This window comes from Vidua chalybeata, chromosome 4 (genome assembly GCF_026979565.1).
Source record: "Vidua chalybeata isolate OUT-0048 chromosome 4, bVidCha1 merged haplotype, whole genome shotgun sequence".
NCBI lineage: Eukaryota > Metazoa > Chordata > Aves > Passeriformes > Viduidae > Vidua > Vidua chalybeata.
Genome location: NC_071533.1, coordinates 34752917 through 34769976, shown reverse-complemented (window position 1 = coordinate 34769976; position 17060 = coordinate 34752917). Strand labels below are relative to the sequence as shown.

The following is a 17060-nucleotide window of genomic DNA, read 5'->3' as shown; positions in this document are numbered from 1 at the left end:
CACCAGAGGAATTTCCCCTGGTGTTAGTATTCTTAGGAGTCCACAGTCACACTTCTGAAAGTTAGGCCTGCTGTAAGCGGAGTTACACTTTTAATGGTCTTCTCAGTTGTGGTTCTTGTGCTATTAGTCCTGGTCGAAACCAAATCTTAAGTTTCTTAGTTATTAAATTCTCCATAGGTGTTTCAGAATAGGGTGCCTAGCTAGAAATAGAACTGTAGGTTTCAATCCTACATGCTAAATGAGAAGATGGAGGCAGATGGGAAATAAAAGGGGCAGATACTGCCTTTTCATTAGCTGAATTTGTTTTATTTACTGGAAGAGAAAGCCAGTGCCACATTTGTTGCTGTCATGGCATGTAGATTGTCTTCACTTTTTAACTAGTATTTGCTGAGTAAACACAGTACTTGACATTCAAAGGTCTTTGTAAACATGATGAGCTCTAACTCCAATTGAAAAATTGTTTATTATTCTTTTTTCATGTACTTACAGAAAAAGATGTGTATATGGAAGTTACACTGCGAAGGTGGAGCTGTGTTTTCATCTCCTTGTCTAAGTTCATTTCCACATCATCTCTATGTTGCTACACTAGGAGGACTATTATTGGCTGTTAACCCAGTATGTACCTTTGCTTACATGTCTTTCATCCTGATCTCAAGTTTAAATGAAACCAAATTGATTTCTGAAGTTAAGACTGCTATTCTAATGGAAGGGAAGATATGTTATCATGAAATATTTTTCACTTGGGGACATTATAATGATATGCCAGGTTATCATAATACTTCCCATACTTCAGAAATCTGCCTGGTGATAAGGAGGACTGAAGTGACTTGGTTGAATTCACATGCTGACCATAGGCCAAAGTTGCAGTCAGTTTCTTGTCATTCCCATATCAGTAGAACCAGCAAGTGAGAGCAAGTCTGTAGATTTATTTCATGCCCCCTCCTCCTTTGACAGTAGCACTGGATAAAAAAAATACAGAAATCATAACAGAATGCAGAAAGAAGCCCCTTCATTCCTTTTACTGCTTCCCTTCCCATATTTAAGAGCTGTCCTTTTAATCTCAGTGTGCAGTTCTGTTCTTTGCACTGGGGAAATGGCATTCTTGATAGATGTGGAGCAATTTCATGGTTTTCTGAGGCATTGTTGGCTTACAGCTGGTCCTGCCTGATAAAAGGAACAGGGACTAGAAGCAGCTGTTAATGTTTCTGTACTCACACAACACAGAGCATCAATCCTAATCACCTTTACCTTCTGCCCACTACAACTGTCCTCAGCAGTAACCAGTTTACCATTAGAAAACTAGTGCGTGGTTTGCAAGAGTGGGCTGTGCTTAAAAAAGAAAATTTTTTATTCTGTAATCCACAGGAAGAGGTAGTTGAGAAACCCACCTACAAGTGAGACTGTGCCTTCCTATTTTTGTGAATAATCCTAATTCCTGGGGAATGTGCAGGATACAGTAGGATTGCATTGTGACAGTCATAGATAGTGAGTGCAACGTGTCATAGATTATCAATATAAATTGATTCCAAAGTATCTTGTCTTCATTGGTCCTTGTCACATACTGAGCAGCTGGGAATGAAATAAAAAACTGAATCTGGCATTTATTAGAACTACTGCTAATAAATACACTATTAATTATCATTATTACTTTGCCTACAGTGAGGAAGAAAAAGAGGTTTTGATTACATTTTTGTTTTTTGTGGGTGTTGTTGTTTTGGTTTGGGGGTTTGGCTTTTTATTCCACACTACATAAAGGCTGGGTCAGGCAGTGATAGAAGGGTGGTTTTGTGCTGTTTCTTATAGTTGTGTTAAGCATCAGATATTCCATGCTGCCACTTACAGGTGACGGGGGGTAAGATTTGGAAAAGCAACCTTGGAAAACCACTCTTCTCCTCTCCTCACTGCAATGAGGACTATGTCTGTGTTGGGTGTGTGGATGGAAACTTATGTTGTTACACTCATTATGGAGAAAAGGTAAAAGTGTTGTTGGGTTTTTTATGTCCATCACAAAACCTTGAATAAGATGCTTTATTAGGACTGTTTTCTGAGGCTCAATGATTGACATATACCTTTTTGTGAACCAAATAGAACTGTCTGTTGTTAGAGATGAAAAAATAGAAAACCTTCTTGCCTAGGGTAGTCCATGCAGTTCCTGGCAAAATCACAAACTCAAGTTGCCTGATGCAGTAAGAGAATTTCTAATTCAGACCTTATACTCAAAGTGAATTGTCAAGTGTAGTGCCAGCAAATGAAATCATTTCATTTGGAGCTTTCCAAGCATGTTTAAGGTGTCTCTTCTGTAAGATGGTGGTAATTCAGAAGTAAAGGTTTCTTAGAATTTTTATGCATTTGTCAAAAAATTGCCAATTTATAATTCTGGTAAAATATGTGTCAGCCTTCACATTGAATTAAGTGAGAATTTTTTTTGGTTCCTCAGAGATAAATGTAGTTTATATCTGGTGTTAAAACAACTGACACCATTCATTTGTTTACCTGAGATACACGGCAATTCCTGAGCCTTTTCTGATTGTAAAATACATGTTAGTCCATCTGTGCACTGCTCTCTGTTTGCAGCAGTGTTGCAGAACTGATACTGTCTTGATGAGGGATCTGTACATTGATAGCTTAAGCAGAGGAAATCTGTATTACAAAAGGAATATCTGTCTTTCTGGCAAAAAATTGGTGCATTAACAGGATTCTTGATATTCATTACTAATTGAAAAACAGCCCAAGAATATTCTTTTCCCAGATTGGCCATTTTTACGTGGGCCTCACCAAAGGCAGTAACTCTTCCCTCTTCCACATCTATTTTATGGGACTTTTATTGCCTTACTCTGTGTGTAAAACCTTATTTATGATTTGACAAGGATTTACCAGCCCTCACTGAAATCTAGTATACTTTTGAAATGAAATGCTCTCCTATCAACAATGAGTCTATTAAAAATTACAGTTGCTGTAAAGCTGATAATGTAAAAAACCTTTGATAATGGGTGGTTATGTTCTTTCTGTAGGTTTGGCAATTTTCCACTAATGGGCCAGTGTTTTCATCTCCATGCCTCTCAAGTTTAACTAAGCAAGAAATATTTTTTGGCTCTCATGACTGCTTTATCTACTGCTGTAACATGGAGGGTAATTTACTGTGGAAATTTGAAGCCACTTCAAGTGTATATGGAACACCATTCATTTTCCAAAGTGATGACTTAAATAACAAAATTCTTTTGGCAGTAGTATCTACAGATGGCAAAGTGTGGATCCTGAATGCCAAGAGCGGAACAGCAGAAGGAGTAGATAAGCTTCCAGGCGAGGTTTTCTCTTCGCCTGTAGTATGGGGAACAAAGCTTGTTGTTGGCTGTAGAAATGATTATGTTTATTGTCTAGATCTGTATATAGCAGGAAAAAATAACAGCTAAGATGTTAGCCTGCTTCCTTGTTATTGTTCACATTTGTAAACTAGGAGCTCACAGGTGCTCTCTGCCTATTTTGCTGTAGGCAAAAGATGCTCCTTGCAGGCTTATAAGGTGGGATTTTGCATCAGGCAGTGTCCAGTGATGGAGGGGAGGATGGCTGCTGAGCACTTTGCCAGAGAGGGGACAGAGTGTGTGAGGTGCCACATTCCACAGCTTGGATAGCAGGCTTATCTCCAAGGGAGGAGTGTATTTGCTTTCTCTGAGTCCCTCCTCGCCTCTGCCTGGCTCTTCCTTGCACCAGACTAGTGTTTGTCTGTCAAGATTTCTGTGCCAGGCAAGCTAAACCAAGTCCTTTTTTGAATCTCACTTTTAACTTGATTTCTGGAGACATAGCCTGAATTTCATATACCTGGAAGGAGCGACCTGTTTACTACAGTTTGTACAAACAGAATAGTTAATCTTTTGTGGACCTAAGCCTGTCATGGCTTAATTAATCTAGCATATACTTAGAATCCATTGAAGTCAGTAAGAGTTGCCTCTGGTATTCTAAAGTGGAAATAACACTATAAATATTTATTAAATTTCAGTGACAGGAACAGTATGAGTTCCAAGATGAAGTGTATACTGCTCAAATAAACCACTGTCAAATAATATTTTAAGATATTTGAATGAATACTGTTTACATTGTCTTCACAAGAACTCTTAATAAAAGGTTGTGTAAACTGGGTTTTGTGTTCTTTAACACCTTAGAAATAAGTACCAGTGGTCTTGGTAATGCAAATCAAGTACTTGCAGTGGCAAAAATACCCTTCACTGAGAGCATTTCCTAAGAGTCTTCTAGAAGAAGTGTATTAGAAACTCTTACCTTACTTGCCCTCATGAGCCAGCTTTGAATCCTGTGTAGTATGTAGTACTGTAAAAAGTTCTATTTGTAAGGCAAACTTGAACTACAGAATTAGCCAAATGAGACACAGAGGACATATATCAATGATTAGATAATTTTGACCAGGTTATAGTTTAATAAGATTTAAAATGACAGTATAATAAACAATTGCACTTTAAAACATTTGAAAAATTAAAAAAGTACACAACAAATACCCCACAATTATACATCTTGTAGTTTTTATACATTACTATATGAACATAGAGGTTAATCATATATAACCTTGTCAAAAGAAATGGTATTTTGTGTTTGTATAAGTTACAAAAAATTGAGACAATATACTACATAGTGGTTTATTCGGTTCTTAAAACATTTTTGCTGTTTTAAACTGGGTAGTAGTGTTTTGGATTTATTTTTACAGATTTCCAATACTTTATCAGAAATGGTTGCAACAAAGCTAAAGCAAAGTAAAACTTCACTTCATTGGTATTTAGTGCAAATCTTTGTTAATTTAACATGAAATGTCACTGTTGCACGTGTAAGCTTTAGAAATGTTTCCATCAAGTACTGTACATAATACAGTTTCCATTGTTACACTAGATACCTTTATGGGTGGAAAAAAACTCTGCTTTGAAGCTTTAGCTTAGGACCATCCTTAATGAAAGCTCTATTCTATGTGCTATAAATGGATTGTATTGGAAAATTGCATCCTTATGTCATGCACAATAGCACCTAATTTTGCTATGCTTTTCAAAATATCAGTATCTTTAATCCTGATTTACTTCACCTTCTCTGTATTTCTACCTGGCTCCCCCTCCCAGTAAATAATTGTAAAGATGGATTTCAGGCAGTTTAGTTATTACATATCCATACTGCAGGCAAATAAACTTGGAAAAAATATAAATTTAAGATGCACTAATTCCAGGTGCTAGCAGAGCAAAAGGAATTACAGGGCGAATTCTTTCTTCAGATATTGAAGGCATTAAGTTGGGTTTTTTCCCCAAGCATTTGAGAGCAGCATTGTCTCATTTCTGCTTAAAACATATTAATTAATTATACTCCTGGTAAAGGTTACTTTAGAGATTCTGGTTTTAAATATGAAACTGAGCAAAACTGATGGCTTAAGACACCCAAGAAAGCCCATCTTGCTGCTGCTGCACATGTACTTGATCTAACACATCCATTGTGTTTGTGCTACTGTAACCATGATAACTGAGCCCCTGTCTTCTGTTCAGTGGGAAAGGCTGTACTTGCCAATGATTTTTGCTGAAACTCCTTTTTGATTCTAGGAACAGAGTGTACAACAGGTTTCATTCTGTTTCCTGTGTAGTTTAAAATGCTGTTTCTCATGCTGCTTACAGCAGTTTGGCTAAAACACTTCCATGAAGCATATGTTGTATCATTCTAGAATGATGTCATTTCTTTTCATGAAAATGTCTCCCTTTATGATGTTGTAGGCTTAAAGGTTCCTTTGAGCCTTTTGGTTGTAAGAAGGAGACTTTCAAATTTTTTTCTTTCTTGTAAAACAAACTCAGTTGATTTATTTAATTGGGTGACATTTTAAAATGCAGGCCTAGAGATTTCTGTGGGATGTTGAGGATAGTGACGTTTTTATTACATTTGTGGACTACATCCTTTTTTTTGTAAGAGGGAGGGAGTGGACATTTCTGGTTTAGTTATGTGAAGTAATAAAGTGTTGCCACACCAGATACCTGAGATGGGGTAAGTAAACTTCTTTTTGAAGTGTTCTGGCTGTATTGGTCAAAGTACAGGAAGTTATCTGAACTGCCTGCAGTTGCATGTGGAGTAAAATCAGGAAGAATGCAGAGTTATAGCTCCTAAAACTCTCACTGATTTCCCTCTCAATTCTCAGTTAACTTCAGTTCTGCCAGTCCTACTCCCGTGAGAACTTACTGAGACAAATTCTACAGGAATTTGCATTTGCACAGGAGCAGTTTCATTCCAGTCAATTGATTTAAAGTTGTAATCCACAATCACTGTCTCTATGCAGCATAAATATGGCCAAGCACAAACAGTGATGCACTTAAATGACTAGAAGAAACAGTGAATCCCTGACTCCTTTGTGAGAACTTAATGACATTTGGTTAAAAATTGTGGCTTTTTAAGTAGGATTAATTCTTTTCTTTTTAAAAGTGAGGGTATACAGATGTAGTGTATTAATCCTGTGATGAAAGAAATTACCTCAGCATTTGGATGGTACCATAACTTATCATTTGCATGTGGAACAGTGTATCCTGAAGCTCTTCCTTAGGGAAAAAGCTTTCAAATAGCAGGCAGAACTGGCAGTTCATACAGTTTAACATGTTTAAATAAATTATGACTTAAGAGAAGGAAACATGCATCTTTCCTTAATTTCAACAACGAAGTTCTGAAAAAATTTCTGAGATCTCAAACATAGAGATCTAAAATTCCAGAACTGAATACCAACATAATTTAAGAAGCATCTGAACTCTTATTCTGTTCTGACCCTTCTTATGATACCTGCTAAAATATACATCCAGTATCTGAGCACTCTTAAGTTTTTGAGAGAGTCTGGCTGTGAGATTTTTGCCATGACCTCCTTTAGCTATTTGTCAAAGCAATGGAATATATGACTTGAGTAGACTTTACAGTGAGCTAGAGCAAAATGGTAATCAGTTCCATTTTCAGTCCTTCCAATACATGCATTTTCAGTTTTGTCATGTGTAAAAAGCAGAATAAATAAAAGAAAGCAATAGTCAGCAGCGGAGATGTAACTTTACAGTTTACTTTATGATCTGTGGACAGTCACTCCAGGCTTTTGCTTTCCTCTTGGCTAAGGCAAGCCAGGCTGGTTCTGTTGACACTGGGTTAGCATCAGGCGTAGAGAATCTCTTGGCCACCTCCTTTGTCACTGGGGTTGATGGAACAGAATCTGAAATTTCCACTTTTTTATGGGATAGGGAAAGGGGAAAAAAAAAACAACATTAGTTGAATCCTGTGCTTTATTGCAGGATTCTAGAGATTTCATTTTTATGTGAAGATATTCTAACACTAGATATTTATTTCCAACACTTTCAGTTAAATCTGACTGTATTTACAAAATAATCAAGTTAAGAGGAGCTGAGTTTCCTTTTTCAGAGGTGACTCCAAGTAATCTAACTCACAAAAATAGGGACAAAATTTTCAGTCCTTGTGACATCCAAAGAAAGCATTTCCAATTTGCTAGTCTTCCTCTTTAAATAAACTATTTTAATTACATCTGCACCATAGCAAACAATGGGAAATAAACGTAGGGATTTTTTTCTCTTTGGTAATGCAGCTGCTGCACACATATAAACCAAATGTATTCAGTAGTGTTTAGATTCCCTCTTCAGAGAAGAAGGTGATCCTATAACTTCCTGCCTCAATTAACCCTGCCCAAAAGACTGTCCTGAAAAAGAAACCTGCTTTCCCCACTGGCTCTTTGCCACATTTTCTTCCAAGCAGTGTAAGACAAACAGCTGTCTCCATAAGAAAATGTGTTTAATAAGCAAAGGATTTCTAAAAAGCAATTTCACAGAGCAGAAGCATAGATGTATTGTAGAAGTCAAATGGGAAAATAAATTCTGAGACAGTGAATGCCCTCGGAGGCAATCTGAATAGAAATAAGTTCTGTCAAAAACATATGAAGTAACTCTAAAAATCTTAGCTACAAAATAACTCCTCACTCATTTCTTCCCCCTCCACTTACACATTTTCTTTTTTAGGAGACAATTCTTTTTTTGTTAAATGTTCCGATTCCCAATTACTTTTAGTTGCATTTCATTTTGATGTTTTGAATGTGTATAAAAGCTTTAAAGATGTGTAGAAGCTTTAAATTTGCATGGATGCAAAAAAAAGTTCTATTTTTCTTTTTAGCACATCTTTAATCATATCTCTTTATCTGCACGTAAATGAACAGTAACAGCAGCAATTTCTGTAGATGGACTCTTTGAAAAGCTAATTATTTTAAATACTATGGTAATTTATGCTATTTTAAAGGTCCCACACTCTTATCAGTTCCTGTTGTACAAGTGCAATTTTGAAACACACCACCTTCAAGTTGGGTGTTTTTTAGAGTCCTTAGAGGACGATTCAGCAGACTTCCATTTTAAATATATCCTAGGCTGGTCTTCTGTCTTAAATGCTCTTCTAACTGTGGGAAGCCCAAATCGGTCTTATTACCCACAAATACTTGTATATATGTGTCGTTGCTAAAGGCTGCCTGGCTCCAGATATAGTCAGTAATCACAGGGAAATCCAGTCACTATTTCTTAAGGGCCAATAGAATTTGACAGGAATGCTGCAAAGCATGAACATTTTGGGCAATTTATGTAAAATCTGAGAATGGTTTGGGTTGGAAAGGACCTTTAAAGGTCATTTGGCCAACCCAAGATGTTCCAAGTGAAGTCCTCAGGGACATCTACTTGGCTGTGCAGCTGCAGTGTGAAGATCCAGCTGCTGAATCAACTGAATATAGGCAGATGTAGGGGTTTTTCAGTTTGGGACAGTCTGTAATGCACTGGTTTGGCCTTCAACAAAGCAGTTGAGTCACTTCATTGCTTTCAATGGTTGCATTTCACCATCCTACTCCATTGGTGTAGAGTGGTACTGAATAGATGCAGCTGATACGTATATTTGCTTTCAAAAATGCTATTTACTTGCACAACTTCTAAAAAGGTTTCTTCAACATCTATTTACTCCAAGACCTTTTCCCTAGGACTATTGTTAGCTAGAGAAATATATGTAAGTCTGTATTTCAACAATCACCTCATGCCACCCCAAATATGCCCTTTGGGGAAGTATTTATTTTAATTTGCCTGCCCTTTAAATATGAGATGGTTTCAGCTTAACTGAAGTGACAGATAAAGCAGTAGGTTCTGGTTTCAACCTACCATGCCATATATTTGACTGGGAGGGAGGAGTCCTAGATGCAAAGTAACAGGCTACCTTCAACTGAATTGAGTATCTTTTGCATTTTTCAAGTGAGAATACTTATTTCTAATATTTGGGGGTGAATATTTCTCCTTGACAAACTGGGAGGTGTGAGAAAACAACATGCTTCATTTCCTGCACGAGTGTACTTGTAGAAGTTAAATATCATTCCCTGTCTGTGCTATCCCCTAACCTAAAGGCAAAACAGTACTGCAGTTGAAATTTACAGTAAATCAGATCCCTCTAATGTGCATTAGTCATGTTCCAAAAATACTGTTGGATATGGCTTGGGGAGACAGCCTAATTTAGTTAACTTGAACTGGGGCAATTCTAAGGAATTGCAGCAGTGCAGCCTTAATAACCTGGTAAATACTGGTAAAAGTCTGTTAAAACTATGTATTTCCATCAGAATGGCCAGCACATAAGATGGGAACAAGTTGTGTTATTCTATGGAATGCATTTGTAACTCCAGCAGTAGTATACCAGGGAAAGGAAATCCCCTCACTTTCTCAAAAACATGCAATATCATTTCTGAAGTGCATTATTTCTAGAGTGAAGCTGAATCTCTCAACTGTACCTGTCACAGAAGTTGGAAGGGTGTTCGACTTTTTTAGATGCTCCCTTCTTTCTAGTCTTGACACCGCAGTATCAATTTTCTTCTCTCCTTCTTGAGTTGTAGATTTCTGCAGTGTGCTTGTTTTGCTGCTGCTGCTTTTATTATCTGATTGATTACTTACAGCAGCCTAAAACAGAGAAGGAAAACTGCTAAATGAGAAAGTCTGTCATGTAACGGCTACAAGTTAGAGATTACACACTTGATGCTTTCAGTCATCACTTGTCCTTTCCTTAACCTTCCTTTTTGGCAAAGATTCACAACACTGATACTTCTAAAACCAACAGTTATTGAAGACTGTAAAAAACCCACCACAAAGTTTAATTTGTCATGGTATCATTCCAGTCAAAATACTGAAGAGTCTGAGCCAGCCCTCCCTGTTAAATACAGCACTGAAACAGTGTGCACCTGTGGGCAACATCACACCCATTGCTGTTTTCTTCCATCAGTTGTCTATGTCTCAGGTTATGCATGTATCCATCAGAAATTTGGTTCTCATAACAAACAGCAAAATACATTTAGCTATCCACATACTGCCCCTTTTTAACATCTGTGATATCTATATACAACATCACTGTTTGTGCAGCACCGCTTTGGTACTGTAAGCAGAAATGCTTCCCTTACTAATAGAAAGCCATGGAGAGTAAAAACCTATTGGGAGAATAGGAAAGAAGTGATTGAATTCAGTGCCTGCTTTAGGCATTTTGATGTATCATGATTGTTCATTTATTTTGTTCATCTGTATTTTACCCAAATAGTACATGCTGCAATAAAAATAAATTCAGACTTACTAATATTCACCTATAATTGCATATTGCAGCTGTTATTCCCCGAGCATTAAAGGTTAACATCTAATGTAAGCTCTGAAAGAACCACACTGCAGACAATTTTTCTGTTCCATCCCCTGCACAGTAGTTCTGCTTATGATTGTCATTAACTACCACCTGCTATCATCAGAGTTTACACTAAAATTGCCAAACTATTGCAATGTATTTTCTCCTAGAGGTCTCAGTTTTGCAAGAGGGAACTCCAGATTTTGAGAATACTTTTTTCTCACTGTTATTTTAGCTTTTATGAAGTCTTACCAAACATAAAAAAATATTCCCACATAACAAAGCTAGCTAACAGTTATAATTATGGTGTCAGTATTTCTAATGGACAGGTTTCTGAAGATTGCTTACATTTTCTTTAGCCAGTTTCTCTGCTTGCTTTGCCTCTCTTGCTTGTCTTCTCTCTTCCCTCGTAGCTTGCTGCTCACGAAATCCCTTTTGCTTTTGCAGTGCTAATGTAATCCAAAGTGGTTGTGAAGTTTCCACTTTTTCCAACAATTTAGAGCCATCTAAAGAGTGCCTGCTCTGAAGGACAGGCTTTTCTGAAAGAAAACATGACAAGAATTGATTGAGAAATGCACATCTCTTGTCGTGAGAAAACCCCTACAACTACCTTGTGAAAATGCTGGAGCTAAGCTCATTGAATGCCATGTCAGTCACAGACCTTTGACAAATCCTGAAACAGATTTTATGCCTCAGGAATAAGAACTAATTTGACATACTCACCCAGCTGTTCAAATTTATCCTTTTGTGTGTGTGTGAAAAAAAAAGAAATAAAAAGTCAGCAGTTCCACTGAGATAGTGTTTTAGAAGTGTCCTGATGTTTGAAAAATTCAAGAACAAAAAAAAAAATTGGGATTTCCCAATGACATGCTGAATTCATGCCTTGGTTTTTTGAGTGTCCTTACTCTGAAAGGGTAATTTTCCCCTCTTGTACAGAATACCATTTCAGGACACAGGGGCTTTCAACTATCTTCTGAGGAGACATTATAGCTACTCTAATTGTTTTCATCACTGAAGAGTGCCTCTGAAGCACAGACTGCTATGCCCAGCTGTATTGCTTAAATGAAGAATTTGCCCACAATAAGGGGAACTACATCTTAATATTTTTAAAACTAGATAACATTTCTTTCAAAGAGAAGCAACAGAATGTAGACTTTAAAAATTATACCATCTGCTCTGAATTACACCATTATCCATGTACCACAGAGTCCATCACCTGACTCACTAGAGGCAGAGGTAACATTTCTGCCAAGGAAAAACACACACACACACACACACACACACACACACACACACTGCATGCCAGGTAAAAGTTATAACTTAAGACCAAATGTCTTCCTCTGGACCTCCAGTGTCTCATTTTGGAAATGTAGACAATAGCTAAATTTACTTTGAGAGATACATACCTTTCTTCAATGGTTCAGGCTTTTTGTCATTTTTTTCTCTCCATGGAATACTTAGAGATGGGAAAAATGACTTCTTTTCTTTGATTTCTTCCTCTTCATTTTTGTAGTCATTGGATGGTATGGGTTGGGCTGCATTTGCTCTGTCTTCTTTTCTCCATCCACCATCTGATTCAGCTTTAACCACCCTTTGCCCCAGCATTTCAGATAGGTTTGATCTGTTCATTTTAGAGAGAGGAGATGATGGTGGGGTCTGGCTGGTGGGCTTTGGAGCTAAAGCAGGTTTCTGTGGGACCAGTGACTTGCATGCTGGTTTCTCATGAGCAGGTAGAGCACTCTGGCCAGTGGCTGGTGGGACTACTGGTGTGCCCATAGGTGTTGAAAACTCCACCACAGTAACTGAAGAGTCTTTTAAATTACCAGGGATGTTTGCTCTCCCAGTGCCAGGAGAGGTACTTTCTTGTGAAGTGAAAACAGAGGATTCCTTCTCACCTTCTGTTGAGGTGAGTGGGTCAGGCACACCATCAAAACTGTCTCCTGCACTGTATCTTTTCTTTTTCTTTTGCTCTGCCTGTTGATCATAGTGAAAACGTAAAGAGTAGTTTGTCCTTCGTAACTTTATCCCAAAAGGAGAAACATTTTCTTCTCCATTTGGTGGTGGTTTATCTGCTTTTTTTGTGCTGTTACTCTGCTGATTTTCCAGAGCATTGGGAAGTTCTGGCTGGGATGATTCCTTCCCCATAGAATGTGGAAAACTTGGAACAAGGAATGATGGGAGATCTTTTGCAAATTTACAGCCTTCCGTGTTGTCTGTCACTTCCCTACGGGTTTCTGTTTTCTCTTTAGGCTTTTCAGCTAAGTTATCCTTAAAAGTGGAAACCACATCCTCCTTTGAATCAACAGTTCTCCCCACTGCCACTGTTTCATTGCCTTTTGCCGCATTCACATTCTCAGCATCTGAATTGGTTTTTGAAACATCTGAAAATTTCTGCCATGCTGGTGTTATCGAGAACTTTGCATTTGCAGAGAGGGTTTTCCTCAAGTTGCCGTGGGGAGCACCGCGTCCTCGGGGTGTCCAGTCATCACTGTGCCTGCAGGCAGTCACTCGGTCTCTCTCATTATACTTGTTGTTTTCTGCATTCTTGAGGATTCTGGAGCGGATAGAGGCCCACTCAGCCAGTACGGCCTGGTTGTTCAATGCCTCTTGTGCATGTTTCATTTTACTGCTGCTGGGTTTGGGATCCTGTTTTTTTCTCTCTGATTTCTCTGGAGAGGGAATATCCACATTTTTCCTCTCTTCTGTTAAGCCAAGTAATGATTTGCATGCCGTGTCCTTAATCTGGTTCAAGTTCACTGCTGTGCCACAGAGCTGTGCTCCAGTAACCAAAATAGCTGTGTGGGGTACACACACAGATGATGGGAGGGAATGAGAGCCCTTACTGGTAGTGTGCACCCTGCAGTCTTTGACAGATGGAGAAGAGAGTCCTGCTGCTTTGATGGGCATAACAGGACTCAGATTTACTTTCTGAAATATGATCTGTTTATCTCCAGAAGACACTTGAAATGTGAAGGGTCTGGATGCCATTTGTCTTTCATCTACCTCTTGCCACCGCAGTTCTTCCCCTATGCGTTTTTGCTCCTGAGCCTCAACTTCTCTTTTCAGTTTCTGGGCTAGTATTTCTTCTGCTGTTTTAGTCCCTTTATCTGGCTGTTTGACTTTTTGGGAACTTGATCCTTCTTGGAGCTTCTCTGCTGGATGCCTACCAGCCCCTCCAGCAGAACACAACTGATCTTTTTCCTGTGGCTGTTCCAAGGATTTTTCTTGTTTTGGCTGAAGATTTTGTCTTTCTGTGTCTACCTGCTGCTCTTTCAGCTTGTTGCATTCATGTCCATTTTGTTCCTTTTGCTGCTTCAGTTCATCTTGTAGAACACAGTCTGAACTTTCCATGTGCATTTGTTTTGTGAGTTTGTGTTTTCTCTGCTCTTCCCGTTTCTTTTTCTTATCTGTCACTTGCTGGGGTTGTTCTTTCTCTGTCTTTTCTTTCTCCTTCAAATGCTGTCTTTGTTCTTCCTGTTCCTTCTCTTGTTTGAGGCTCTTAGGCTCTTCCTCCTGATTCAGTTTTATTTCAACTTCTTCAAGCTCGCTCTTTTCTAGTTCTTGTCGCTGCATTTCTTCCTTATTTTGTTTATTGAGCACTGTTTGTTCCTCCAGCCAGCTTCTTTTTTCTTCCTTTTGACTGTCTTTTTCAGTCCTATGTTGCTTTAATTCTTCCAGCGCTAGCCTCTTCTGCTCGTCCAGCTCTTGTCTCTGTTTCTCCTCCAGATCCTTGTGCTTCTGCTCTTCCCATTCCTGATGCTTCTTCTCCTCCAATTCCTGACATCTCTGCTCTTCCTGTTCCTGGCGCTTCTGCTCCTCCAGCTCTCGTCTCTGTTGCTCTTCCCATTCCTGGTTTTTCTCTTCCTCCTGATTTAGTCTCTGCTGTTCCTCCCATTGCTGGTACTGCTGCCCATCCAGCTCTTTTCTCTGATGCTCTTCTTGTTCCTTGAGCTTTTGTGCTTCCAGCTCTTGTCTCTGTTGTTCCTCCTGTTCCTTGAGCTTCTGCACCTCCAACTCTCGTCTCTGTTGTTCCTCCTGTTCCTTGAGCTTCTGCACCTCCAACTCTTGTCTCTGTTGTTCCTCCTGTTCCTTGAGCTTCTGCACCTCCAACTCTTGTCTCTGTTGTTCCTCCTGTTCCTTGAGCTTCTGCACCTCCAACTCTTGTCTCTGTTGTTCCTCCTGTTCCTTGAGCTTCTGCACCTCCAACTCTTGTCTCTGTTGTTCCTCCTGTTCCTTGAGCTTCTGCTCCTCCAGCTCTCGTCTTTGTTGTTCCTCCACTTCCCAGTGCCTTTTCTCCTCCAGGTTTTGTCTCTGTTGCTCCTCCAACTCCTTCTGCATCTGCTCCTCCAGCTCTTGCCTTTTTTCAGCCTTCATCAGTCTTCTTTCTTCTTTATGGCATGTTTGCTCTTCTATTTTCAAAGATGTCTCTCCTTCAAGGAGGTATTGCCTTCTCTCTTCTTCACAGTATCTTTTTTCCTGTTCTTTCTGCATCTCCTCGAGTTCTTGGCACCTTTTTTCTTCCATTTCTCTTTGTTCTTCCATTTCTACAATCTGTCTTATCCTTTCAGCTTCAAGAATACCCCAGTGATCTTCAATTCTTTTTTCCTCTGCCAGCTGAAGCTGCTTCTGCTCATCTCTGTCCTGGATTAGCTTGTCTGCTGTGAAGCGTCCATTATAACCTGGGTATATGTCCTCATACAGCTGAGTTTCTAGGTCCTCTGGCTCAAATTCTGTTATTGTTAAACTTTGTGATCCCTAAAATTGGAGACAAATTTGGAGTTACTGAACATCGCCTGTTGGCTTGTTATCCTTCACAGTGAACCAAGAGTTGCAAATGCAAATGCAAATGCAAAAAAAAAAAAAAAATTAAACAGTGATTTAGATGAGCCAACACACCCCACTCCAATTTATGGTTTACATCATCATAGATCCCATGTCTCTCCCCTATTCTGATGGTAGTCTTTAAAAGAAAGAAAACATCCCAAGAGTGATAGCAGTATAATGCCAAATATTGAATCACCATTTGGTGCCATTTTAAATTTGCAGAAGCCCAAGGAACAGAGCATGAGTTTCATATGCCCATTCTTCTTCTGCTACTTAGAACTCCATCCTTTAAGCCTGAAATAATTAATGCCTGCTTAGGGGCATTGTTTTACCAGTTCTTTCATGGCAAATCTGATACTTGCAGAGACAGAGCTGTTGCCTGCAGAAAAAAGCTCTGCAATGCTAACTGGGAAAGAACACTCCTCAGGGAAATACAATTTGCTTTCTTTTCACAAATCCTGAGCCAGGATATCTTCCTCATTAGCTGTGCTGAGACTCCAGTGCTATTGTAGGAACCGTGGGAACATGTATGGATAGCACAGCTAGAGCTTCCCAGGAATACTGCTCTGTTCTGTACCTGAAGAGCGCTTCCCTTTAGGAAAACAGCCATCATTTGGCTCCAGTTAACCATTGTATAAACAAGAGGTTTAAATTTAATTCCTTCATTACAAGAGTGATAAATGCAAGTACAGTGGTGCAGAAGAAAGGGAAGTGGCCTCTCCTGAGCCCTGTGTAGTTGAATACTCTTGTCCCATTTACAAGAACGAATAAAATGTCAGGATAAAAATCAAAACAGATGTGCAGTAAGTGTACAAAGCTACAACTTTATAGTTCTCTCTATAGCTGTTGCAAGAGCTACATTGCTTAAGTCTTATTCCTTCTTATAGGGCAAAGTTATTACCCCTGTCAGAATCCATGCCCAATTTAGAGAATCTGAGTTTTTTTCCCAACCAAATTTTGCACCATCTGATTGCCTATATCAGAGCAGCAATAACAGCAGCACATATCTTCAGGCCTTTAAGACCTAAAGTTTTTGTTAGAAAAACTAGAATCAGAAAACTCTCTTAATGTAAAATCCTAGTGGAAGTAATTCAGGCTTAAGTAGTAGTTGTCTGAACTGGCAATATTAAAACTTCTTTGCATCTTCTCTCCAGCTAGGGTTTCAGGTAAATAACAGTGTTAATCAGATCTTAAGTCCTCTGCCTATAGATCCTGGTACACTCATTTATGGTTATTTTGTACCCAGTTTCAAAAGTAATCTCCCTCCTCTCGCTTTTTGGCCAGTCATTTAATACCTTTGTCAATCTCTTGTGCTGTCTTGACATCCTCTGCTTTTTTGGCTTCACTGACAGTTTGTGCTTAGCTGCACTGTTGTCTAGACGAGCAAGAGCCTGCGGAACTGAATCCAAATTAATTGTTTCAATTGTGCCAGAACAGGAAAACTGTCTTTTTGGCCGAGTTGATTTAATTGGAGTGACCTGTTTGTATCACAAACACAATAAACTGTTATTAAGCTATTTGTTCCATTAAATAAATAAATACATAAATAAATAAATTACACACAC

At 38.8% G+C, this 17060-nt stretch overlaps 2 protein-coding genes across 4 annotated transcripts in view; one reads left to right on the top strand and one right to left on the bottom strand.

The window, feature by feature from the left end:
- Positions 1-17060, top strand: part of AASDH (aminoadipate-semialdehyde dehydrogenase) — a 34592-nt gene that overhangs the window by 14435 nt on the left and 3097 nt on the right. Inside the window, exons 13-15 of one of the 3 annotated variants that reach the window (XM_053940450.1) lie at positions 490-615; positions 1843-1974; positions 3012-4134. In XM_053940450.1, the coding sequence (XP_053796425.1) occupies positions 490-615; positions 1843-1974; positions 3012-3410 (657 nt within the window). In that variant the 3' untranslated portion in view covers positions 3411-4134. Of the gene's footprint in view, positions 1-489; positions 616-1842; positions 1975-3011; positions 4135-17060 lie in introns of those variants that run through there. The other 2 variants (XM_053940451.1, XM_053940452.1) reach the window with 2 other exon arrangements.
- CRACD (capping protein inhibiting regulator of actin dynamics) overlaps positions 4404-17060 on the bottom strand; it is a 67798-nt gene continuing 55141 nt past the window's right edge. The window contains exons 6-10 of the mRNA XM_053940454.1: positions 16791-16973; positions 12078-15426; positions 11020-11210; positions 9803-9968; positions 4404-7216 (exon numbers count right to left, since the gene is read on the bottom strand). Coding sequence (XP_053796429.1) covers positions 7056-7216; positions 9803-9968; positions 11020-11210; positions 12078-15426; positions 16791-16973 — 4050 coding nt within the window. The 3' untranslated portion in view covers positions 4404-7055. The remainder of the gene's footprint in view (positions 7217-9802; positions 9969-11019; positions 11211-12077; positions 15427-16790; positions 16974-17060) is intronic.